The 23,470-nt window shown below is 36.0% G+C and overlaps 1 protein-coding gene across 1 annotated transcript in view; it reads left to right on the top strand.

Annotated features, from left to right (window-relative positions):
- SASS6 (SAS-6 centriolar assembly protein) overlaps positions 1 to 23,470 on the top strand; it is a 39,376-nt gene that overhangs the window by 13,291 nt on the left and 2,615 nt on the right. Inside the window, exons 7-14 of the mRNA XM_052637908.1 lie at positions 556 to 675; positions 10,447 to 10,638; positions 13,693 to 13,887; positions 13,997 to 14,086; positions 14,187 to 14,366; positions 14,736 to 14,817; positions 18,513 to 18,649; positions 20,308 to 20,436. Of these exons, the coding sequence (XP_052493868.1) occupies positions 556 to 675; positions 10,447 to 10,638; positions 13,693 to 13,887; positions 13,997 to 14,086; positions 14,187 to 14,366; positions 14,736 to 14,817; positions 18,513 to 18,649; positions 20,308 to 20,436 (1,125 nt within the window). The remainder of the gene's footprint in view (positions 1 to 555; positions 676 to 10,446; positions 10,639 to 13,692; positions 13,888 to 13,996; positions 14,087 to 14,186; positions 14,367 to 14,735; positions 14,818 to 18,512; positions 18,650 to 20,307; positions 20,437 to 23,470) is intronic.

Genomic DNA, 23,470 nt, shown 5'->3' on the forward strand with positions numbered 1-23,470 from the left:
GTTTTTAGGTGTATAAGTAAACTACAGTTGACCTTTGAACAACGCAGGGGTTAGGGACATCAGCCCTTCGCACAGTTGAAAATCCTGTATAAGTCTGTAGTCAGTCCTCCATACCCATGTTTCCACATCCTCAGGTTCAGCCGACCATGGATTGTGTAGTACTGTAGTATGTATTTATTGGAAAAAAACTGAGTATAAATGTACCTGTACATTTCAAACCTGTGTGTTGTTTAAGGGTCATCTGTACTACTGATGACTGACTTGCTCTACCCTGGGTTGCTTTATTTCTTAATGCCAGAGGAGAGGATTGAGTGGTGAAGAGCCAGATTTAACTAAAAGGTTAGTGATAGTTATACTGTGGGCCATGTTAACTCTAAAATTGCTTTTATTCTAATCTTAATTTCTTTAAATACAGAGAAATCTGTGTAAGAAAAGCCTTTGAATGTAAGAAAAGATGTGATGTCATTTTCTTTTATATCCTTTGCAAATATGATCATGTTCCAATCTAATAACATATTCAAGAATTTTAATATTTTGTGCTGAACTCTGCTACAGACATTATCAGAAAAGATCCAAGAATTAGATAAGTTACGGAATGAATGGGCATCGCACACAGCAACATTGTCAAATAAGCATTCTCAGGAACTGACGAATGAGAAGGAAAAAGCTTTGCAGGTATGAATATTAAAAAATGGAAAAATATTTTGTTATTGTTGTTAGTCATTTTGTTAATAATTTTCAAACAGTATAAAACTATGTAAAAATTGTCTCTCCTTAAAAATCTTTATTACCCAGAGATAACTTCTAAACATTCTGATGTTTGTTTTCCCAAATTTTTCTCTATATATGTAAATAATATATAATTTATAAATACTCATTTATATTTATAAATTTAGAAACATGTAAATTGGGAGATATGTACATGCATATCTGAGTTTTGGTTTTGTTCTAAGCTAACGGGGTTCCCACCACTTCATGGCAAATAGATGAAAAAGCGGAAACAGTGTCAGATATCATTTTCTTGGGCTCCAAAATAACTGTAGACGGTGACTGCAGCCACTAAATTAAAAGACGCTTGCTCCTTGGAAGAAAAGCTATGACAAACCTAGACAGTGTATTAAAAAGCAGAGACATCACTTTGCAGACAAAAAGGTCCATATAGTCAAAAGTGAAAAGTGAAAGTCATTCAGTCATGTCCAGCTCTTTGCAACCCCATAGGCTATATATAATACAGTCCATGAAATTCTTCAGGCCAGAGTACTGGAGTGGGTAGCCATTCCCTTTTCCAGGGGATCTTCCCAACCCAGGGATTGAACCCAGGTCTCCCATGTTGCAGGCAGATTCTTTACCAGCTGAGCCAAGAGGGAAGCCCAAGAATACTGGAGTGGGGTAGCCTATCTCTTCTCCAGGGGATCTTCCTGACCCAGGAATTGAACTGGGGTCTCCTGCATTGCAGGCAGACTCTTTACCAGCTGAGCTACCAGGGAAGCCCATGTATGTGAGAGTTTAACCATAAAGAAGGCTAAGCACTGAAGAATTTTTGCTTTTGAACTGTGGTGCTGGAGAAAACTCTTGAGAGTCCCTTGGACAGCAGGGAGATCAAACCAGTCAATCCTAAAGGAAATCAACCCTGAAGATTCATTGGAAGGACTGGTGCTGAAGCTGAAGCTCCAATACTTTGGCCACCTGAAGTGAAGAGCCGACTCATTGAAAAAGACCCTGAACCTTGGAAAGATTGAGGGCAAGAGGAGAAGGGGGCAACAGAGGATGAGATGGTTGGATGGCATCACTGACTCAATGGAGATGAGTTTGAGCAAACTCAGGGAGATAGTGAAGGACAGGAAAACCTGGCTTGCTGCAGTTCATGGGGTCACAGGGTCAGGTAGACTTAGCAGCTAAACAGCAACAATGAGGTCTACTGAATATGGTGATTGTAATTTTTTTCTCCTTACAATATCATAGATACCATTTTTTATCAGTTTGGAAATAGCTCAATAATATTCATTATTTGGATATAAGAGGAAATTATTTAAGTACTTACCTAACTGGTAGAGATTGAAATGCTTTAAATTTTGGTTATTGCAAATAGTACTGCAGTGAACATTTTTATTCCTAGAAGTGAGATTATAATATATCCATATAAAATATTAATGGATATTGCAAATTTGCCACCCAAAAGGCTGTACCAAATAGAACCCCAAAGATAGCATATGACCATACTTTTCACATATTCCTGATGCTGTCAGCCTTCTCAATATCTGCTACATGATAGGTATTGTAGTAGTGTTAGTTTTAATTTATATTTCTTAGATTTTTTTAGTGAAGATAAGTATCTTTTAATATGACTTTAGCCACTTGTATGTCTTCTGTGATTATATTTTATGTCTTTTGCTTTTTCTGTGTGACTTTTTTCACTGGTTTGTAGTGTGGGTTTATTTTATACCTTTTATATCATTAACTTCTTTAATGTTAAATTGTTATTTAATATTAAATTTGATTTTTATGCACTTTACTTAATGTTTGCTTTTAAGGGTACAACTTGATAACAGTTTATGTGTACTTTTCACCCAGATTAAGATTCAGAGAATTATATTACCCCTCTCAGGTCCCTTGTGTGCCTTCCCAATCCATTTTACTCTCACAGAGGCTTATCACTTTCATTATCATTGATTAGTTCTGCTTGTTCTTTAACTTTAGATAAATGGACACATGCTGTATGTCCTAATTTGTGTGTGGCTTACTTTAGTCAGTAACATAGTGTCTCTGAGATTGTTATGTTCTTGTGTTGTTTCTTTTTGTTGTGTAGGATTCTGTTAAATGAATGTGCCATAATTTGTCTATTTTCCTCTTGGTAGACATTTGAATTGTTTCTGACATTCTGCTATTATAAATTAAGCTGTTACAAACTTTCTTGTAGTGTCTTTGTGAACACATGTACTCATTTTACTTGGGTATGTACAATATTTAGGACTAGAATGGCTAGGTTCTAGTGTAGGCATATGTTTAGCTTTAGTAGAAACTGTCACAATTTTCCAAAGTGGATATTCAGGTCACACTGCCATTCAGTGGGTGTATAGTGGTACCTCATAATAATGAACTTTTTTTTGTATGTATATTGACCTCTTGGACGTTTTCTTGTGAAGTACCCAATCGTGTCTTTAGCCCATCTAAACATTCTCATCTATTTACTTTTGGCTGTGCTGGGTCATTGTTGCTCTGTGCCGGCTCTCTTTAGTCGCGGCGAGCGGGGGCTGCTCTAGTTACAGCGCTGGTCTTCTCGCTGTGGTTGGTGGCATCTCTTGTTGCGGAGCACGGGCTCTAGGGTATGTGGGCTTCAGTGGTTGGAGCCCGTGGGCTCGAGTGGAGACTCAATAGCTGTGGTTCAGGTGCTTCGTTGCCCTGTGGCATGTGCAGTCCCTGTCCTAGTGATCTTACCCATGTCCTCTGCATTGGCAGGTGGATTCTTAACCACTGGACCGCTGGGGAAGTCCTTCAGCCCATTTTTAATTGGGCAGTTAGTGGTTTTCCTTATTGATTTATATGAGTTCTTTGTATATTCTGAACATGAATCCTTTGTCAGATATATGCATTGTGAATATTTTTTGTCTATGGCTTGCCTTTTCATTTCTGTTGTAAAATAAGGATATTATGTGCTTAAGTTGCTCAGTCATGTCCAATTCTTTGTGACCCTGTGGACTGTAGGCCACCAGGCTCCTCGGTCCATGGGGATTCTCCAGGTAAGAATACTGGAGTGGGTTGCCATGCCCTCATTCAGGTTCCACTTGAAATTTATAGCAATCAAATCAAGACATTATTTGAGATCAATCAGCATTATACCACAGGGAGACAGCTGACATATTCAAAATATTCAAATCAAGTGTTGAAAATCATTTGCATCAGCTTGGTTATATTAATCACTTTGTTTGGGTTAAGTGAAAAAAACCCTTTTTGACCATATTTCCACATGGAATTCTAAGCATAGTGAGAAAGTTCTTTTTAAAGCCAGTTGTGATAGGCAGTGAAAAGTGGATATTGTGCAATAATGTGAAGTGGAAGAGATCGTGGGGCAATGTAAAGGAACCACCACCAACCACACTGAAGGCTGATCTTCATCCAAAGAAGGTGATGTTGTGAATATGATGGAGTTGGAAGGGAATTATCTATTATGAGTTCCTTCTCAGAAACCACACTTGTTGGATTAATTCCAACAAGTACTGTTCTCAGTTAGACCAACTGAAAGCAGCACTTGACAAAACTGTCCAGAGTCAGTCAATGGAAAACACATAATCTACCATCAGGATACCACAAGACTGCATGTTTCTTTAATTACCAGGCAAAAACTTGCAGTTTGGCTGGAAAGTTCTGACTCATTTGCTGTATTCACCAGACGTTGCAACTTCAGATTTCCATTTATTTTGGTCTTTATTTATTTTTAATTGGAGGATAATTGCTTTACAGTATTGCATTAGTTTCTACCAAACATCAACATGATATTTTGGTCTTTATAAAATTGTCTTAATGGAAGAAATTTTCCATTCCCTGGGAGATTGTAAAAGATACCTTGATCAGTTCTTTACTCAAAAAGATAAAAGGTTTTGGGAAGATGGAATTATGAAGCTGCCTGAAAAATGGCAGAAGGTAGTGCAACAAAACGGTGAATACATTGTTCTATAACATTCTTGGTGAAAACGAAAAATGTTTCTTTTATTGTTACTTAAAAATTGGAGGAACTTTTTGGCCAACCTAGTAGTTTTGGCGTTGATTCTCAGATTTTTCAAATAGATAAACTATAAAAAATGATAATTTGTTTCTTCTGAAGGTTTGTCTTTTCCCCTTTTACAGAAAGTGATAATGATGGAATCCTTACCTTGATCTAGTCTTTTAAAATTTTTTTATTTTATATTGGAGTATAGTTGATTTAATGTGTTAGTTTCAGGTGTATAGCAAGGTGATTTCAATTATGAAAAAAACGAAAGTGTTAGTTGCTCAGTCGTGTCCACCTCTTTGTGACCCCATGGACTGCAGCCCACCAGGCTCCTCTGTCTATGGACTTCCCAGGCAAGCATACTGGAGTGGGTTGCCATTCCCTTCTCCAGGGAATCCTCCCAACCCAGGAATCGAACCCCAGGCTCCTGTGTTGCTGGTAGATTCTTTACCATCTGAGCCACTAAGGATTTCAGTTAGACATTTATGTGTATCCATTCTTTTTCAGAGTCTTTTCCCATATAGGTTATTACAGAACATTAAGTACAGGTCTCTGAGCGGTACAGTAGATCCTTGTTTATTATCTGTTTATATGTAATAGTGTGTATCTGTTAATCCTAAACTGATTTATCTCTCCTCCACCTTTCTTCTTTAGTAACCATAAGTTTGTTTTCAGAGTCGCTTCTCTTTCTGTTTTGTAAGTTCATTTGTATCATTTTTTTAGATTCTACATATAGGTGATATATGATATTTGACTTATTTCACTTACTATGATAATTTCTAGATCCATCCATGTTGTTGCAAATGGCATTCATTCTTTTTAATGGTTAAATGAGATTCCGTTGTATATGTGTACCATATCTTCTTTATCCATTTCTCTGTGATGGACATTTAGGTTGCTTCCATGTCCTGGCTATTGTAAATAGTGTTACAGTGAATACTGGGGTACATGTTTGTTTTCAAATTATGGTTTTCCCTAGATATACGTCCAAGGAGTGGGATTGCTGAGTCATACGGTAGTTCTCTATTTTTAGTTTTTTAAAGAAGCTCATACTGTTCTCCATAGCAGTTATACCAGTTTACATTCTTAGCAACAGTGTTCCCTTTTCTCCATGCCCTCTCCAGCGTTTATTGTTTGTAGACTTTTTGATGATGGCCATTCTTACTGGTGTGGGTGATACCTCATTATAGTTTTGATTTGCCTTTCTCTGATAATTAGCAATGTTGAACATCTTTTCATGTGCTTTTTGGCCATCTGTGTGTCTTCTTTGAAGAAATGTCTACTTAGATCTTCTGTCATTTTTTGATTTTTTTTGTTTTTAATGTGTTGAGCTGTATAAACTGTTCATGTCATTTGGAGATAAATTCCTTAACAGTTTGCTTCATTTGCAAATATTTTCTCTCACGTGGGTTGTTTTTTTCATTTTGTTTTTGGTTTTCTTTGCTATGCAAAATCTTTAATTAGGTCCCATTTGTTTACTTTGGTTTTTGCTTTCATTAATTTGGGAGGTGGATCCAAAAAGATATTGCTTCATTTTCTGTCAGTGAGTGCTCTGCTTATGTTTACCTCTAAGAGCTTTATTGTTTGTGGTCTTACATTTAGGTCTAATCCATTTTAAGTTCATTTTTGTGTATGGTGTTAGAGAATGTTCTGGTTTCATTCTTTTATATGTAACTGTTTAGTTTTTCCCAGCTCCACATTGAAGAGACTGCCTTTTTTTTCTCTATTTGTCTATTATTGCCTCCTTTGTTGTAGTTTAATTGACCATAGGTGCATGGGTGTATTTGGGGCTTTCTATCTTGTTCCATCAGTAGATATTTCTGTTTTTGTGCCAGTACCATATGGTTTTGATGACTGTAGCTTTGCTGTATAGTCTGAAGGCAGGAAGCCTGATCCCTCCAGCTCTATTTTTCTTTTTCAGGATTGCTTTGGCTACTCAGGGTCTTTTATGTTTCCATACAAACTAAAACAAATGTGTTCTAATTCTGTGAAAGATGCTATTTGTAATTTTATAGGTATGGTATTAAAACTGTAGATTGCCTTGGCTAGTCATTTTTGACAGTATTGACTCTTCCACTCCAAGAACATGGTATATCTCTTTATCTGTTTGTGTCATCTTTGATTCTTTCATCAGCATCTTATAGTTTTCAGAGTATAGATCTTTTTCCTCCTTGTATAGAATAATTATTTTTCTTGATGAGATAGTAAGTGAGATTGTTTCTTAAATTTCTCTTTCTGATCTTTCATTGTTGCTGCTGCTGCTAAGTCGCTTCAGTCGTATCCAACTCTGTGTGACCCCATAGACGGCAGCCCACCAGGCTCCCCCGTCCCTGGGATTCTCCAGGCAAGAACAGTGGAGTGGGTTGCCATTTCCTTCTCCAATGCATGAAAGTGAAAAGTGAAAGGGAAGTCGCTTGGTCGTGTCCGACTCTTAGTGACCCCGTGGACTGCAGCCTACCAGGCTCCTCTATCCATGGGATTTTCCAGGCAAGAGTACTTTCATTGTTACTGTATAGAAATGTGAGAGATTTGTGTATATTAACTTTGGTAATTAATGTTTTTTGGTAAATAACTTAATTATCTTCCCATTATATGTGATATTTACTCTGTGTTTGAGAAAATTTTCTTCTGTCTGGCATCCAAAGAATGCTAGCTAGGTCAGATGAAGTGACTTTTGGAGATTTAACCAAATAATATCATTTTTCTCACTTTTCTAATATATTAATGATAATGATAGATTTCTAAAAGTGGAACCATCTTTGAATTCATTGAATAATATGTATTCAGAGATTTTTAATATCCTGTTGAATCAATTTACTAATATTTAATTTACAACATTTATGTATATATTCATAGATGAGATTGGTTTGAGATTACTCTTTTCCTATCTTAGTCTGCTAATTACAGTGATAGGTTTTGCACTGTGATATTAGAATTATGCTAGTGTCATGAAAGGTATGAAAACATTTTCTAGTTTTCTTTATGCTTTGAAACAGTCAAATAATGAGGAATTATCTGTTCCTTGGAAGGCCTGATAGAATTAGCATTTTACCATTTGGGTATGATGCCTTCTTAAGGCATTTTTCTTTAGAGTCTTTCCCGTTTCCGTCGTGATTTTTTATTCTTTTCTTTTCTGTTTTGTTTCTTTGTGTGTATTTTTGGGGGCATTGGTGGGTTTTTGTTGTAGGTGCAGGTCTGTGCTTGCAGCACATGGGCTCTAGAACGTGTGGGCTCAGTAGTTTTGACATGAGGGATCATAGTTCTCCAATCAGGCATTGACCTCGAGCTTGCTGCTTTGGGAGCTTGGAGTCAAGCTGGATCACCAGGGAAGTCCCTATTGGTCCTGTTGGATTTTCTGTTTTCCCTTGAGTTATGTTAGTTTATATTTCATTAAAAAGCCATGTATTTCATGTTTGTGTTTAATTAGTAAAATATCTTATAAGCAGTCTTACAATTTTTAAAATCTCCATACCATTTCTCCTGTGTTCTTAATTGTCTTTTTTTAATGAGAGTTGATAGTTTGTTTTCTTTAGTATTTTTAAAGAACCAGTTGTTTCATTAATTAGTTCTGCACTGTCTCTATGCTCCCATCTGATTTCATTAATTTCTGTTGTTTACTAAATATTTTTTGGCTCTATTTTCAAGCAGGTTAGGTTCTGAAAGTCTCATCATTAAGTATATTTGTGTATAACATGAAAACGACTGAAGGATTTGTTTGCATTCCTTACTGCATTTTTCTAATAGGCTTGTGAAGCGGTGCTTTGAGACTTTAAAACCAAGCAAGCTGCTCCTCTCTTCCTGCTGATAGATACTCTGTAGGGCAGGGATTTTAAGACTTTCGTATGCATCAGAATCACCTGAAATAAACAGAGCAGAAAATGTAAATGTTGTAATTCTATCCATTACACTTTTTTTTTTTTTTTAAACAAAAGTTCTGAAATTCTGATCATCATGGGGATAAAGCCAGTTCTTTATTTTTGCAGCCTTTGGCCTCTTGTTGCCTTCAGTGTGTTTGGTCACCCTCTTAGACAGTTACAGTTAGCATCGTAAACTAGTTTGTTCATTGTTGCTTTTCTCCCTTGATTGCTCCTTCAGTGCTTTCTTCCATGGCTGCACTTCCAGTTTTATATGGACTCTTTCCTATTTTATTTCTTGTGTGCTTCTTTCTTCTCTCCATTTCAGTTTCCCAAAAATGAGGAAATTCCTAAAATAGTCATGGAAAATATCCTAAGTATTTTATGAGAGACACTCCCCTGCTTTTGTGTTAGGAATTTTTGAATGGATACAACTTTTCTGGAATGTGGTTTTGTAACTAGTACCAAGCTCTATATTTGTTTACATATTTTCAAGCCATAATTGATCATAAGGAAATAATCTGAATTTGGATGTATGCTTATGAAGAAAAATTTTAACCATGGTTTTATTTGTAATTGTGAAAAATTGGAAACTCAGTATCCATAGTAGGGCAGGGGTTAATTGCATTATGATATAGCCATGGATTGGGATACTGTGTGGATATTAAAAGTATTTACAAAGAGTTTTTATCGATATGAGGAAGTGCAAGTGCTAAAGGATTAAAAAGCATAATTGTGTAAAGTGCTTGGTCTCAATTTGTTAAATTTAGCTATGTGTTATGTATATTTGTGTGATGTCAGTTTTAAGTATATAAATAGCTGGAAAGGAATATTCCTAAATATTTATAATGACTCCTTGGATGGAGGTTATCAGTTATTTGTGATTCTTTCTTTATGCCTTTAAAAGAATGTATAGCTTGCATAATTAGAAAAATATTTTTTATTTTTAAAATGTATTTAGGATTTGTTAGTGTTCATCAACAGAAATTATTTAAAAATTTTTTTATTGAATAAAAGTCTTTAAATTCTATTGTGCTTTTATAATTTTCAAACTTTTCACACACACAATTTTATATAATCCCATAATAATCCTGTTTTTAATCCTCTAATGTTGTGTAGCCCCTAGACTTTCCCTCTCTCTGAACTGATAGCCACTAGTTTGTTCTGTTTGTGAGTCTGCTTCTTTTTTGTTTTATTCGCTAGTTCATTGTAGTTTTTTAGATTACACATATAAGTGATATCATACAGTATTTGTCTTACTGTAACTTATTTCACTTAACATGATGCCATCTACATCTCATGACAGAAATCATTAAGATAGATTTTTGGTATGATACGAACAGGTAAACGAAGATTTCAGAGTTACAACCATGTTCAGATTTTATTGTTGATAGTGAAATTTAACAACTAAATGTAAGACTGAGCAGTACCTTGTCAATTTTACTGTAAGTTTAGATTTTTTTTTAATTAGAAAACATTTATACTAGTTGACAAAAACGGAAACAGAATAATGTGGTGTAAAGCAAATACTGAAAGTTTCTTATGTACCTGCTTATTTTTTCTTTTCATGGGGATAGTTTGACACTCTACATAGTGTTTTGCAGTTTGCTTTTTTCCCCCCTTAACACATATCATTCTTCCCTTAAATTGAAGGCCATTACTTCTAAACAGGTGGGTTTAGGAGAAGAAGAAATTATGAACAAGATCATAGTGGTAAATTTGCCTGTTTTGTTGAAATTTCTTTTTCATAAAATTCATAATTAAAAATAGAATCTCTTAGCAGGAAAATCTTACAAAGAAGAATAATGAAGATATTTTTTTACTCAAATCTTCTCATATTTGTATTTTTTTCTTTGAATTTTGGTTCTGTATTTTATTATATAATAGGCCCAGGTTCAATACCAACAGCAACATGAACAACAGAAAAAAGATTTAGAAATCCTTCATCAACGGAACATCCAGCAGCTACAGAACAGATTGTCTGAGTTAGAAACAGCTAATAAAGACCTCACTGAAAGGAAATATAAAGGAGACTCCACCATCAGAGAACTTAAAGCAAAGCTGTCTGGTGTTGAAGAGGTATCAAATGTTGGAGTTGGTCCCCCTCCCCGCCCCAGTTTAAAAGCAAGGTCTAATTTGGTAACTTGATTTGAATTTGGTTACTTTATTACTTCTATGGGTAGTATTCTTCTGGATGCTTTGCAAGGATCTCTTTGGATAATCAGCTCAGAGAATACCCAAAATAATTGAGAAACCAAAATCTAATAAAATGGGCTGATTCAGAACAGAGCTAAAGTAAACTTGGTTATTTTTAGTTAGGGTCTTGAGCAGCTCTTTGGCATAGCCCTCAGATTTGTCAGTGTGCTTTTAATATCATCCCAGTGTTGTGGCTCAGGGTATTGACAGGCTGATTGTTTCAGTCTACTCAGCATGGTAAACAACTGTATGAAGTTTAGTGTCTACTACTACTACTAATAATAAAAGTAATGATAATAACTGTAACACTATTTTAAGTGCTTTGCCTATATTAACTCATTTAATTCTTATAGCAGTTATTTTAAAGAAGGTATTATTATTACCCCATTTAAAGATGATGAAACTAAGGCACTGAGAGCTTAGGTAATTTACCCAAGTAAGCCTGGCCATTGAAATTCTCTGTTATTGGCCTGTCTCTAATACTGTCTTGTTCTTTCAGGCAACAGAGACATTTACAAAATATTGCTATAGTTGTACTTTTGTTGATACTTTGGCAGTGATGATAAACTCCTTCCTAATGATAACTATTATACATTATTGTCATATGAGTTATTAGAAAACATATGTAGATTTTGTTAAACCTATCATGTTCAAATAAACAGTGTTATTCTAGCTCACAAGACCTCCAATTCTGAAAAAAGCCTGACTGATTTTATGTTCAGATCCTCATCGCGTTCTGCCCTATTAGATGCTTCAGTCCTTCTTGCTACCCTCTTCACCTTTCACACCGGTTGGTGAAACATTTCACCCTGCACATTGGATGAGTACTCCATTATAATCCTGTGTGGTTTCTTTTGCTTTAGCCCTGACACTGGCCAGTGTATAAACTATGCTTTGTTATGTTGATTTTCATGTGTGTATGTGTGTGTGTATGATCAGTCACTCAGTTGTGTCCAACTCTTTGTGACTGCATGGACTAAGTAGCCTCCTTTGTCCCTAGGATTTCCCAGGCGAGAATACTGGAGTGGGGTACCATAGAAAGTAACTTGGACATTTTGAGTCCTGAAAACTCTTTTTCAACTTCAGTATTGTTACCTAATTATGTTAAATTATATCTTTTAGAGATTAGTACCCTAAAATAAATAGTTACTACCATTTATTAAGTATTTGGACTTCCCTGGTGGTTTAGACAGTAAGGAATTTGCCTGCAATGCAGGAGACCTGGGTTCCATCCCTGGGTCAGGAAGAACCCCTGAAGAAGGGAATGGCCACCCGCTCTAGTATTCTTGCTTGGAGAATCCCATGGACAGAGGAGCCTGGCGGGCTACAGTCCATGGGGTCGCAGAGAGTCAGAGATGACTGAGCCTCTAACACATAAAACAGAGTTTATATAAGGGTTTTTGCAAAGGTGAAATAATTTATGGTATTGTTTCTCTCTTACAAATGAGGGAACTGAAATTTACTGAGGTTAAGGAATACTCGAGGTGACATAGTAGACTTCCCAGGTGGCTGTAGTGGTAAATAACCTGCCTGCCAATGCAGGAGACATAAGAGACAGCAGGTTCGAGCCCTGGGTTGGGAAGATCCCCTGGAGGAGGGTATGGCAACGCATTCCAGTATTCTTGCCTGGAGACTCCCATGGACAGAAGAGTCTGGCTGGCTAAAGTCCATAGGGTCGTAAAGAATCAGACATGACTGAAGCAAGTTAGCATGCACTCAAGCACTACTTGATAGCAGAGTCTGTGCTTCTAAAACCACTAGGGTATATACTATAAAATTATTTTATATAGTTATTGTTAAAATTGAAAACTAGGAATACTGTTACATACTGTACATTAGTGCACTGGCAGCATTTGGACTGATGCTAGATGATTGAGATGGTATTTAGTATGTGTGTGTGCTCAGTCATGTCTGACTCTTCGCGACCCCCATGGACTGTAGTCCACCAGGCTTCTCTGTCGATGGGATTTCCCAGGCAGGAGTACTGGAGTGGATTGCCATTTCGTACTCCAGAGGATTTTCCTGACCCAGGGATTGAACCTGTATCTCTTGGTGTCTCCTGCACTGAAAGGCAGATCTATTAAAAAAATGATTGTAAATATTTTTTCATGTTTTCATTATGGTTTGTTATATTGAATATAGTTCTCTGTACTCTGCAGTAGGACCTTGTTATGTATTTTATATAGTGGTTTGTATCTACTAATCTCAAACTCCTCATTTATATCCCCCTTTTTCCCCTTTGGTAGCTATAAGTTTGTTTTCTATATGAGTCTGTTTCTGTTTTGTAAATATGTTCATTTTTATCATATTTTGGATTCCACATCTAAGTGATATTATATAGTATTTGCCTTTCTGACTTATTGTTAATTAACAGTATCTCATGATTTCTTGGCTACCTTGAGAAACAGGTTGAAGAGCTCAGGTGATACCTCATACAAATGAAATCAAAATCTCTTGGGCAGGATACTAGGCATCAGTAGTTGTTAAAGCTTTCCTGGTGATTTCATTATGCAGACTAGATAGAGGATCACCACTTTGGTGGTAGAATGATAGGACTTTCTTTTTATTTATGTATTGTATATATTTTGAAATTCTGTTATACCTGAGCATTTATTACCTAAGTAATTTTTTGAATTTGTACATTTCAAGACAGCAGAAAATTCTTGTTACTAGGTTTTAAAAGTTGTAGTAATTCATAAGGATTGTTTAATTTCCCCTTACTGTGATTGAATTAGATATTAGTGTATTTTACAGTTATGTTTGAAATCTTGAGTTACATATACCTTTAGAGAGACCATCGTTTCTTTAAAAGAGCATTAGTACTGGAACTTTAAAGTTATGAAAGACTTTTTCCTATTTTAAATATCTTAATTATAAATTATCAGACCAGCCAGCTTTCCTTTTTCATAATGCAACTTTCTTTTCCCCCTCCTCTAGGAGCTCCAGCGGGCTAAGCAAGAAGTCCTCTCTTTGAGAAGAGAAAATTCTACTCTTGATGCTGAATGCCATGAAAAAGAAAAGCATATTAATCAGCTACAAACAAAAGTGGCTGTTTTAGAACAGGAAATCAAGGATAAGGACCAGCTTGTTTTAAGAACAAAAGAAGCGTTTGATACAATCCAGGAACAAAAGGTCTATTTTAAAATTTTCTAAACAAATTGATGATTATATACATATGTGATGTTTTTCCTGAATAAACACAGACTTCCTAATTGTTCATGTTTTAAAAAATATATATCAGGTGGCTCTGGAAGAAAATGGTGAGAAAAATCAGGTACAACTAGGAAAACTTGAAGCTACAATAAAATCATTATCAGCTGAACTTCTTAAGGTTTGTTTTCTTAAAACAATAGAATATTGATATTTCACTGGATTATGTAGAGATGTTTCATTGGATTATGTAGAGACATTCATGTGAAACTGTTCTACAGGCAAATGAAATCATCAAAAAACTGCAAGGGGATCTGAAGACTTTAATGGGTAAGTTGAAATTGAAGAATACAGTAACTATTCAGCAGGAGAAACTCTTGGCTGAGAAGGAAGAAAAATTACAAAAGGAACAAAAAGAATTACAAGATGTTGGACAGTCTCTCCGAATTAAAGAACAAGAGGTAGTTAATATTTTATATTTAGTGTGTGTTGACTATTTGCAAAGTTTAATGTATTTCCTCATGTGTTTTAAACATTTCAACTTTGTTACATTAGAGAAAGTTTTGGCTTTTTTCCCCAAGAAAACATGACTGCAATCAACAGAACTTTAATAAACTATTTCAGTTTGAAAAATTAGTTATTATGTCTCAAATACATTGAGTGTTCATATATATATGTGTGTATATATAATTATGTGCACATATATTTTATTACACAGCTGAGCTAATTCCTTTCATATTTAATAGTAATTATTTAATGAATAGTGATATATCACTTCAGTTTTTATTTTAGCATTTATTATACTTACTATAAGGATTAATGTATTTTAGGTATGCAAATTACAAGAACAATTAGAAGCTACAGTTCAAAAACTTGAAGAAAGCAAACAACTTCTAAAAAATAATGAAAAGTGTAAGTATTTTACCTTTTCATTTAAATGAGGTTTTAGTTTTATTCTTAAACCTGCAGTTTTTACTGAATTCATAAGTCCAGTTAAATCAATATATGGCTGTATACATATAATCTGCTTTAAATATACCATCTTAATGTCTTTGCTGTAGTAAATTAAAATCAACTATCCTGTAAAACAGTTACCATCATTATTAAAAGAAACCCTATCCCATGTGTCAGTAACCCAAAAGTCAATGTTGACAATATTGACTGTAATTTACTATTACATTTTTTCCTACTACTTGCCATAATTGTTGTATTTACCTACTGATAATAATGCAAATATTTAAAACAAAAATTTGATTTAGGTCATACCTGAATGGTCTAGTGGTTTTCCCTACTTTTTCAATTTAAGTCTGAATTTGGCAATAAGGAGCTCATGATCTGAGCCACAGTCAGCTCCCAGTCTTATTTTTGCTGACTGTGTAGAGCTTCTCCATCCTTGGCTGCAAGAATATAATCAGTCTGATTTCGGTGTTGACCATCTGGTGAAGTCCATGTGTAGCGTCTTCTCTTGTGTTGTTGGAAGAGGGTGTTTGCTATGACCAGTGTGTTCTCTTGGCAAACTCTATTATCCTTTGCCCTGCTTCATTCTGTATTCCAAGGCCAAATTTGCCTGTTACTTCAGGTGTTTCTTGACTTCCTACTTTTGCATTCCAGTTTCCTGTAATAAAAAGAACATCTTTTTTGGGTGTTAGTTCTAAAAGTTCTTGTAGGTCTTCATAGAACCGTTCAACTTCAGCTTCTTCAGTGTTACTGATTGGGGCATAGACTTGGATTACTGTGATACTGACTGGTATGGCTTGGAAACGAACAGAGATCATTCTCTCGTTTTTGAGATTCCATCCAAGTACTGCATTTTGGACTCTTTTGTTGACCATGATGGCTACTCCATTCTTCTAAGGGATTCCTGCCCGCAGTAGTAGATGTAATGGTCATCTGAGTTAAATTCACCCATTCCAGTCCATTTTAGTTCATTGATTCCTAGAATGTCAACGTTCACTCTTGCCATCTCCTGTTTGACCACTTCCAATTTGCCTTGATTCATGGACCTAACATTCCAGGTTCCTATGCAATATTTCTCTTTACAGCATCGGACCTTGCTTCTATCACCAGTCACATCCACAACTGGGTACTGTTTTTGTTTTTACAGTCAGCAAAAATAAGACCAGAAGCTGACTGTGGCTCAGAACATGAGCTCCTTATTGCCACATTCAGACTTAAATTGAAAAAAGTAGGAAAACCATTACACAATTCAGGTATGACCTAAATCAAATCCCTTATGATTATACAGTGGAAGTGAGAAATAGATTTAAGGGACTAGATCTGATAGACAGAGTGCCTGATGAACTATGGAATGAGATTCGTGACATTGTACAGGAGTCAGGGATCAAGACCATCCCCATGGAAAAGAAATACAAAAAAAGCAAATGGCTGTCTGGGGAGGCCTTACAAATAGCTGTGAAAAGCAAAGGAGAAAAAGGAAAGATATAAGCATCTGAATGCAGAGTTCCAAAGAATAGCAAGAAGAGATAAGAAAGCCTTCCTTCGCAATCCATGCAAAGAAATAGAAGAAAACAACAGAATGGGAAAGACTAGAGATCTCTTCAAGAAAACTAGAGATACCAAGGGAACATTTCATGAAAAGATGGGCTCAATAAAGCACAGAAATGGTATGGACCTAACAGAAGCAGAAGATATTAAGAAGAGGTGGCAAGAATACACAGAAGAACTGTACAAAAAAGATCTTCAAACCCAGATAATCACGATGGTATGATCACTCACCTAGAGCCAGACATCCTGGAATGTGAAGTCAAGTGGGCCTTAGAAAGCATCACCACGAACAAAGCTAGTGGAGGTGATGGAATTCCAGTTGAGCTGTTTCAAATTCTGAAAGATGATGCTGTGAAAGTGCTGCACTCAATATGCCAGCACATTGGGAAAACTCAGCAGTGGCCACAGGACTGGAAAAGGTCAGTGTTCATTCCAATCCCAAAGAAAGGCAATGCCAAAGAATGCTCAAAATACCACAAAATTGCACTCATCTCACACACTAGTAAAGTAATGCTCAAAATTGTCCAAGCCAGGCTTCAGCAATACGTGAACCATGAACTTCCAGGTATTCCAGCTGGTTTTAGAAAAGGCAGAGGAACCAGAGATCAAATTGCCAACATCGGCTGGATCATGGAAAAAGCAAGAGAATTCCAGAAAAACATCTATTTCTGCTTTATTGACTATGCCAAATCCTTTGACTGTGTGGATCAAAATAAACTGTGGAAAATTATGAAAGAGATGGGAATACCAGACCACCTGACCTGCCTCTTGAGAAACCTATATGCACGTCAGGAAGCAACAGTTAGAACTGGACATGGAACAATAGACTGGTTCCAAATAAGAAAAGGAGTATGTCAAGGCTGTATATTGTCACCCTGTTTGTTTAACTTCTATGCGGAGTACATCATGAGAAACGCTGGGCTGGAAGAAGCAAGCACAAGCTGGAATCAAGATTGCTAGGAAAAAGATCAATAACCTCAGATATGCAGATGACACCACCCTTATGGCAGAAAGTGAAGAGGAACAAAAAGCCTCTTGATGAAAGTGAAAGAGGAGAGCAAAAAAGTTGGCTTAAAGCTCAACATTCAGAAAACAAAGATCATGGCATCTGGTCCCATCACTTCATGGGAAATAGATGGGGCAACAGTGGAAACAGTGTCAGACTTTATTTTTTGGGCTCCAGAATCACTGCAGATGGTGACTGCAGCCATGAAATTAAAAGATGCTTATTCCTTGGAAGAAAAGCTATGACCAACCTAGATAGTATATTCAAAAGCAGAGACATTACCTTGCCAACAAAGGTCAGTCTAGTCAAGGCTATGGTTTTTCCAGTGGTCATGTACGGATGTGAGAGTTGGACTGTGAAGATGGCTGAGCGCCAAATAATTGATGCTTTTGAACTGTGGTGTTGGAGAAGACTCTTGAGAGTCCCTTGGACTGCAAGGAGATCCAACCAGTCCATTCTAAAGGAGATTAGCCCTGGGTGTTTTTTGGAAGGAATGATGCTAAAGCTGAAGCTTCAGGACTTTGGCGACCTCATGTGAAGAGTTGGCTCATTGGAAAAGACTCTGATGCTGGGAGGGATTGGGGGCAGGAGGAAGAGGGGACGACGGAGGATGAGATGGCTGGATGGCATCACTGACTCGATAGACGTGAGTCTGAGTGAACTCCAGGAGTTGATGATGGACAGGGAGGCCTGGCGTGCTGTGATTCATGGGGTTGCCAAGAGTCAGACACGACTGAGCGACTGAACTGAACTGAAAGAAAAATATGAGATTAAGTCTTCCACATTTTCCTCAGTTTGTAGGGTTTGAATTTAAATAAACTGCAAGATATTCTAGAAATGAAATCAAAGAGATTTCAAATAGATCCTTAACTTGCAGAAATATGTGCTTCTGATAGACAGTAAAAGAATAAAGAGCCCTTTGTGGCAGTTGTTAAATAAAAATATTTAGTGACAAATATTTAGATGAACTTATGTTGTTCTCATGATATAACATAGTTTTAAAAATGTAAAATTTAAAAAATTAATATAATTTTAAAATACTTAAAATTATTAGAAAAATTGAAGTATTAAGTTTCTTCTTGTTCTTTTATTTAAGTAATCACGTGGTTAAATAAAGAATTAAATGAAAATCAGCTAGTGAGAAAGCACGATGTATTGGGACCTTCTACAACTCCACCTGTACATTCCGGTAGCAACACCATCAGAAGTGGAATTTCTCCTACCTCTAATGTGGTAAGATTTAAATTAAGATGTTGTGAATGGTCTTGGTAAATTTTCTAAAACAAAAATATTCTCAGATTGTTATGTGCTGGTACCTAATATGACTAGAGTCCCATTACAATTTTTAGCACTGAAGTAGTTTTACCTTTGGAAGAGGGACATAAAGGTACACTTATTCTTAACAGAGAGGCTCTATTAAGGGTACACTACTTTGTAACATTTTAATGGATACAGAAATCACTCAGTATTGACTGAAGTAAGGCCCAGTGTGCTGAAAACTGTTAACAAACACAGAAAGTATTTAGGAGGCCTCAGTAAAGGAGAACAGGCTATGGGCTCAGCTTTGGCACTGTACTGGAGGAGCCTAATCTGAATTCTATTGGGAAAAAAAGAGAGAAAGGGAAACTCTAGTACCAAGCTCTAGATTCTGGAAGAAATGATTTACAAGTGTTAAACTTTTTAGCTTTGAGTACCTGGATCTGGCTTGGTACTATCAGCTAGGCCTAGGTCTGGCTAGGAATTGGCCTTGCACTCACAGCTAGGTTTTGAGGCTCTCCTGTTGAACATAATCAAATTCACAGAATATTCAATATCAGGTAAGGCCCTTCTCTGACTGATGGATCAAGACAAAAACAAGACCACTTCATAGTCATGTTTGAACAGAGACAAAAAAGGACATTGCCAAACCATAAAAATGGGCAAGTATCCTCAGATCCGGCTGAAGTGATTGACTGCTGCTCATTACCAGTTATAACTCTGGTCTTAGTGCTTTCATCCTACCTTACTGGACAAACTCTATTCACATACCTAGTCATATAGTTGGCCCCATTTCTTGATAGCATCCAGTCCACAGTATAGCCCCACAGTCTTAAACTGTTCCTTGATTCATCTAACACATGACAAAGTCCAATAAATACTCCCTTTTATCATTGTCTTACAGAGACACGTCTCTTTCTAGGTTCCACGTGGTCTTCAGTTTTCCTTGTTGCAAAGAGTGTGTACACCTATAGATGTATTTCTGGTCCGAGTCTTTGACTAGAGGGCATTGGCAGAGGATTTAAAGTGCAAATCCATAGTAGAATTTTTAATCTACTCTAGTAAATGAGATAGTACTTGATGTTTAAAGAAGGGTAAGGATTTCTGCTAACTTGGCAAAAAGTACAGAGTTAAGTGGTACTTATATTTTTAAGTGGTACTTACTGGTACTGAATTAAAAACATGAAAAAACTACAGGCTTAATCTTATCAACTGATGATAAATAGCTGTGTGAAAGGTATTGATCGATTATTTTTATTTTATCCCTTATTGGCTTTTTGGTCTAGGACTACCCCCAAACTCCATTTTCAGGAATTTAAGGCCTCGAGGGAACCAAGATGATTCAGAGGTCTTTGTTTTACTTCTGTTCAAAGTCAGGTCCAGTGGGTTTTTCTTTTGTTTTGTTTTTTTGGTCTAAGCTTACAGAGCCACTCTGAAAAGCCCTCTGGGCCAAAGATCTTCCAGTTTCATGATATATAATGAAGCAGAGCTTGGTGTCATGGTAGACAAGAGTGGCCTCTGAGAGAGTGCTCTCAACTCTTAGTTATTACGACAGATGCTAAGCCCCCCGCATCGCCAAATACTGTTTAGAACAGATTTCTCGTCCTCGACCTTTTTTATGCTTTTATTTTTAGGTTGAGGGTAGACTGACTTACCCAGCTTGTGGGATTGGTTATCCTGTCTCCTCTGCGTTTGCATTCCAGAATACCTTTTCTCATCCTATATCTGCCAAAAATACCATCCACCCAGTTTCAGGACCAAAGGTAGGCAAAATAACTAACACCTTTTTAAAAAAAAAAAGAAAATAGCAATTTATTTACTTTTATTTAAAACATCTATTTTTTGATCAGTTGCTAAGTATTAGATGATGTATTAGATGAATATAATTCTTAATATATTTATGAATATCTAGTGTGTTATGCTAACAGGAAATATTAAATGCACTGTATGATTTTTTTGAGTCACTATAATTTATAATAACCTAGATACCAGTATGTTTAAACTTATTTTTATTCCTCTTTATCTCTCCATTTTTTGTTCATTCTTCTACCTGTATCTCCTACAACTCTCAAACTTACCTAGGATTACCAGTTTCATGCTGCTGGTATATTAGCGGTAGTGAAATTTTTGGATTCCACTGTTAGGATTTAAGGGTCTGATTGGCAGGGTTATAATAAATTATAAAATGTAGTTCTGGCAACATTATCTTGAATAGCATATACTTAGCAATCTCTCCAGACCTTGATTTATTTGCTTTTTTCTGCCCGCTTGAGTTTTTCATCATCATTATTACTAATATCTTAGATTTATACATTGTTTTCACATGTATTATAATTGTTTTCACAGTAATTTTCCACCCAGATGAGCCACTGATTCTGTTGTCGTTTTTGAGAAGACTGTTTTATGAAAGGTAGAATTGAGGACTTTGAAACTGCTATTATAAACTCTTTATCAAATTAGTTTGGGTCTGCCCTAAAAATAAGTTGGCTATGTTGTTTAGGCATATACTTCTTTTCTTACAATAGCCTTATTAAATAGCCTTCTTAATTATTGTTTGGAACTATTGAGAATTCTCAGTGAATTGAGAATTAAGCCTAAGTTCTTACATTTAGAGTATTATTATGTAAAGAGTATTTAGATGCATTTAATTGGCTTTTCTTGTATTGCTTATTGAAGATTAGATATGTGTAATCAAGTGAATACTGTTTTTTTTTTTTTTCATAAATATCCGTATGCTCAAGTGTGCTTATATATTGGTATCAGTTTTTTCTTGAGGATTATAATTAAATTTAAAATTGCTTTTAAACAGCTTTCCAGCAATATATATAATGTTCAAAATGAAGATGAGAACTACTGCAGATAATTGTTTAGTTGGTAGGACTAAATATGACTTATAATAAGATTACCTTTCTTATAGCTCTTCTGGATTGGAGGAATTATGATAACAATCCTGTTCTTAAATATCAAAGCCAGACTTCTAGTGTTTCCTATATTACTGGCCTCCGTATTCTTTGGGTATGCATCCCTCACGAAAGCAACCAAACAGCCCTAATACTAACAGTGCACTTTGAACTTGAATCTCCAATATTTGAATATCTATTTGTGAATTGAATGCATATACTGCTCAATTAAAATGGTTAAAATGTGGAATCAGATTTTGGAGTTTAAATCTTGCCTTTTATCAGTATGAAGTTGGGCAAGCCAGTAACAAACAAAAATATCTAGTTGTCCTGCTTCAGTTTCTCCATTTGTAAAGTGGAGCAATAATTTTATCTTACTGAACCTTGAGTTGATGCATTTGCTTAGAATTGTGCCTCGGATGCATTTGCAGTAGCTTTTACTCAAGGGATAGTTCAGCCCTCTTACAAAAGCTCCCCACTGAATGTCCTAAATGATCACCAAGACTGTCCGCCTTGTCTTCATGATTATGAATCTTGGAGGCTAACAGCTCCCCAGTGTGTGTTTGTGCAGCACTGTGGGGCTTTACGTATCATGTACCTGTGCTGTGCATATGTGCTCCGTCATGGTCAACTCCTTGTGACCCCATGGCCTGTAGCCCATTAGCTCCTCTGTCCATGGGGTTTTCCACACAAGAATCCTGGAGTGAGTTCCCATTTACTCCTCCAGGAGTTCTTCCTGACCCAGGGATTGAAGCCGGGTCTCTTCCATTTCCCGCATTGGCAGGCAAACTGCCTTTACCACTAAACCACATGGGAAGCCCCATTCATGTGCCTAGTACTCAGAAAAAACTCAGGGGGATTCATGTGTTGATTTCTGGCACTTGTTCTCTTTATACGTCACTTTTCATCGGAATTCTGCCTTGCAGCTTCCAGGTACTTCACCCTCCCTAAATTGATTATCTTCTCCATTTAGCAGTACCTTCTTTGTACTGTAGTCAGTCAGGAAGTGCCTTTAATTAGAAAGCTGGGTCAGTTGTATGGATCACAGCTTCTCTCAGAGATTACAGTCCTGCACTACCTGTTGGTTAGTTTTGGGGACCATTCTTTTTGTTTATTTTGTCCAGTTTTCTAATTATTTATCATTGGTGTCTGGAAACTATATTATGTATAGATATGTTAGGCTCTTTTAAAATTTTCTTCCCTCTTACATGTTTTCTATAACGACTGTGCAAATCAGCTTACTTCACTTTTTAAAAGTCCTGTACTTGTATTTTTTGTGATCTTGTTAAATGTTAATATAGGGAGAATGGTTATCTTTAGAATGTTAAGCCTTGATAGCTGAGGAAAGCAGCATATACCTTTCTGATTTATAATTTTTTCCTATTAAGCTAGTATCTATATTTTATTATGATTTTTAACAAAAAATAGATGTTTCTTATCTCCTTATGCCTTTTTTTGGATTCAGGTCATCATAACTTTTTTCTTTGATTTATTAGTATGGTGACTTACGTTTATGGATTTCCATACCATAAAGCCCATATGTATATTTTTGGTATGAAACCCCCTCAGTCATAGTCATTATTATTTTAAATAAGCTACTACATCGCATATGCTTGATATTTTATTTTGGACTTTTGTATAGATTCTTGGATTGTTTTTGATTATTTCAAAGTTTAGATTCCTAGCACTCATTTAGAATTCTTCAATATAGTAAGAGTTTAAATTCTTGAAAGGGAATTTTCAGAATGCATGTGGTAAATAAATTCATCATTGTGGTTCTTGGTTACTTTTAACATTAAAGCAGTGTATAATGTATTATGCTTAATTACTTAAATGTATAATGTTCATGTTTTCATTTCAAAATAATATTAAAATAATTTGTGCTATTACTCTAGCT

The sequence above is a fragment of the Budorcas taxicolor genome, chromosome 3 (genome assembly GCF_023091745.1).
Source record: "Budorcas taxicolor isolate Tak-1 chromosome 3, Takin1.1, whole genome shotgun sequence".
Classification (NCBI taxonomy): Eukaryota; Metazoa; Chordata; class Mammalia; order Artiodactyla; family Bovidae; genus Budorcas; species Budorcas taxicolor.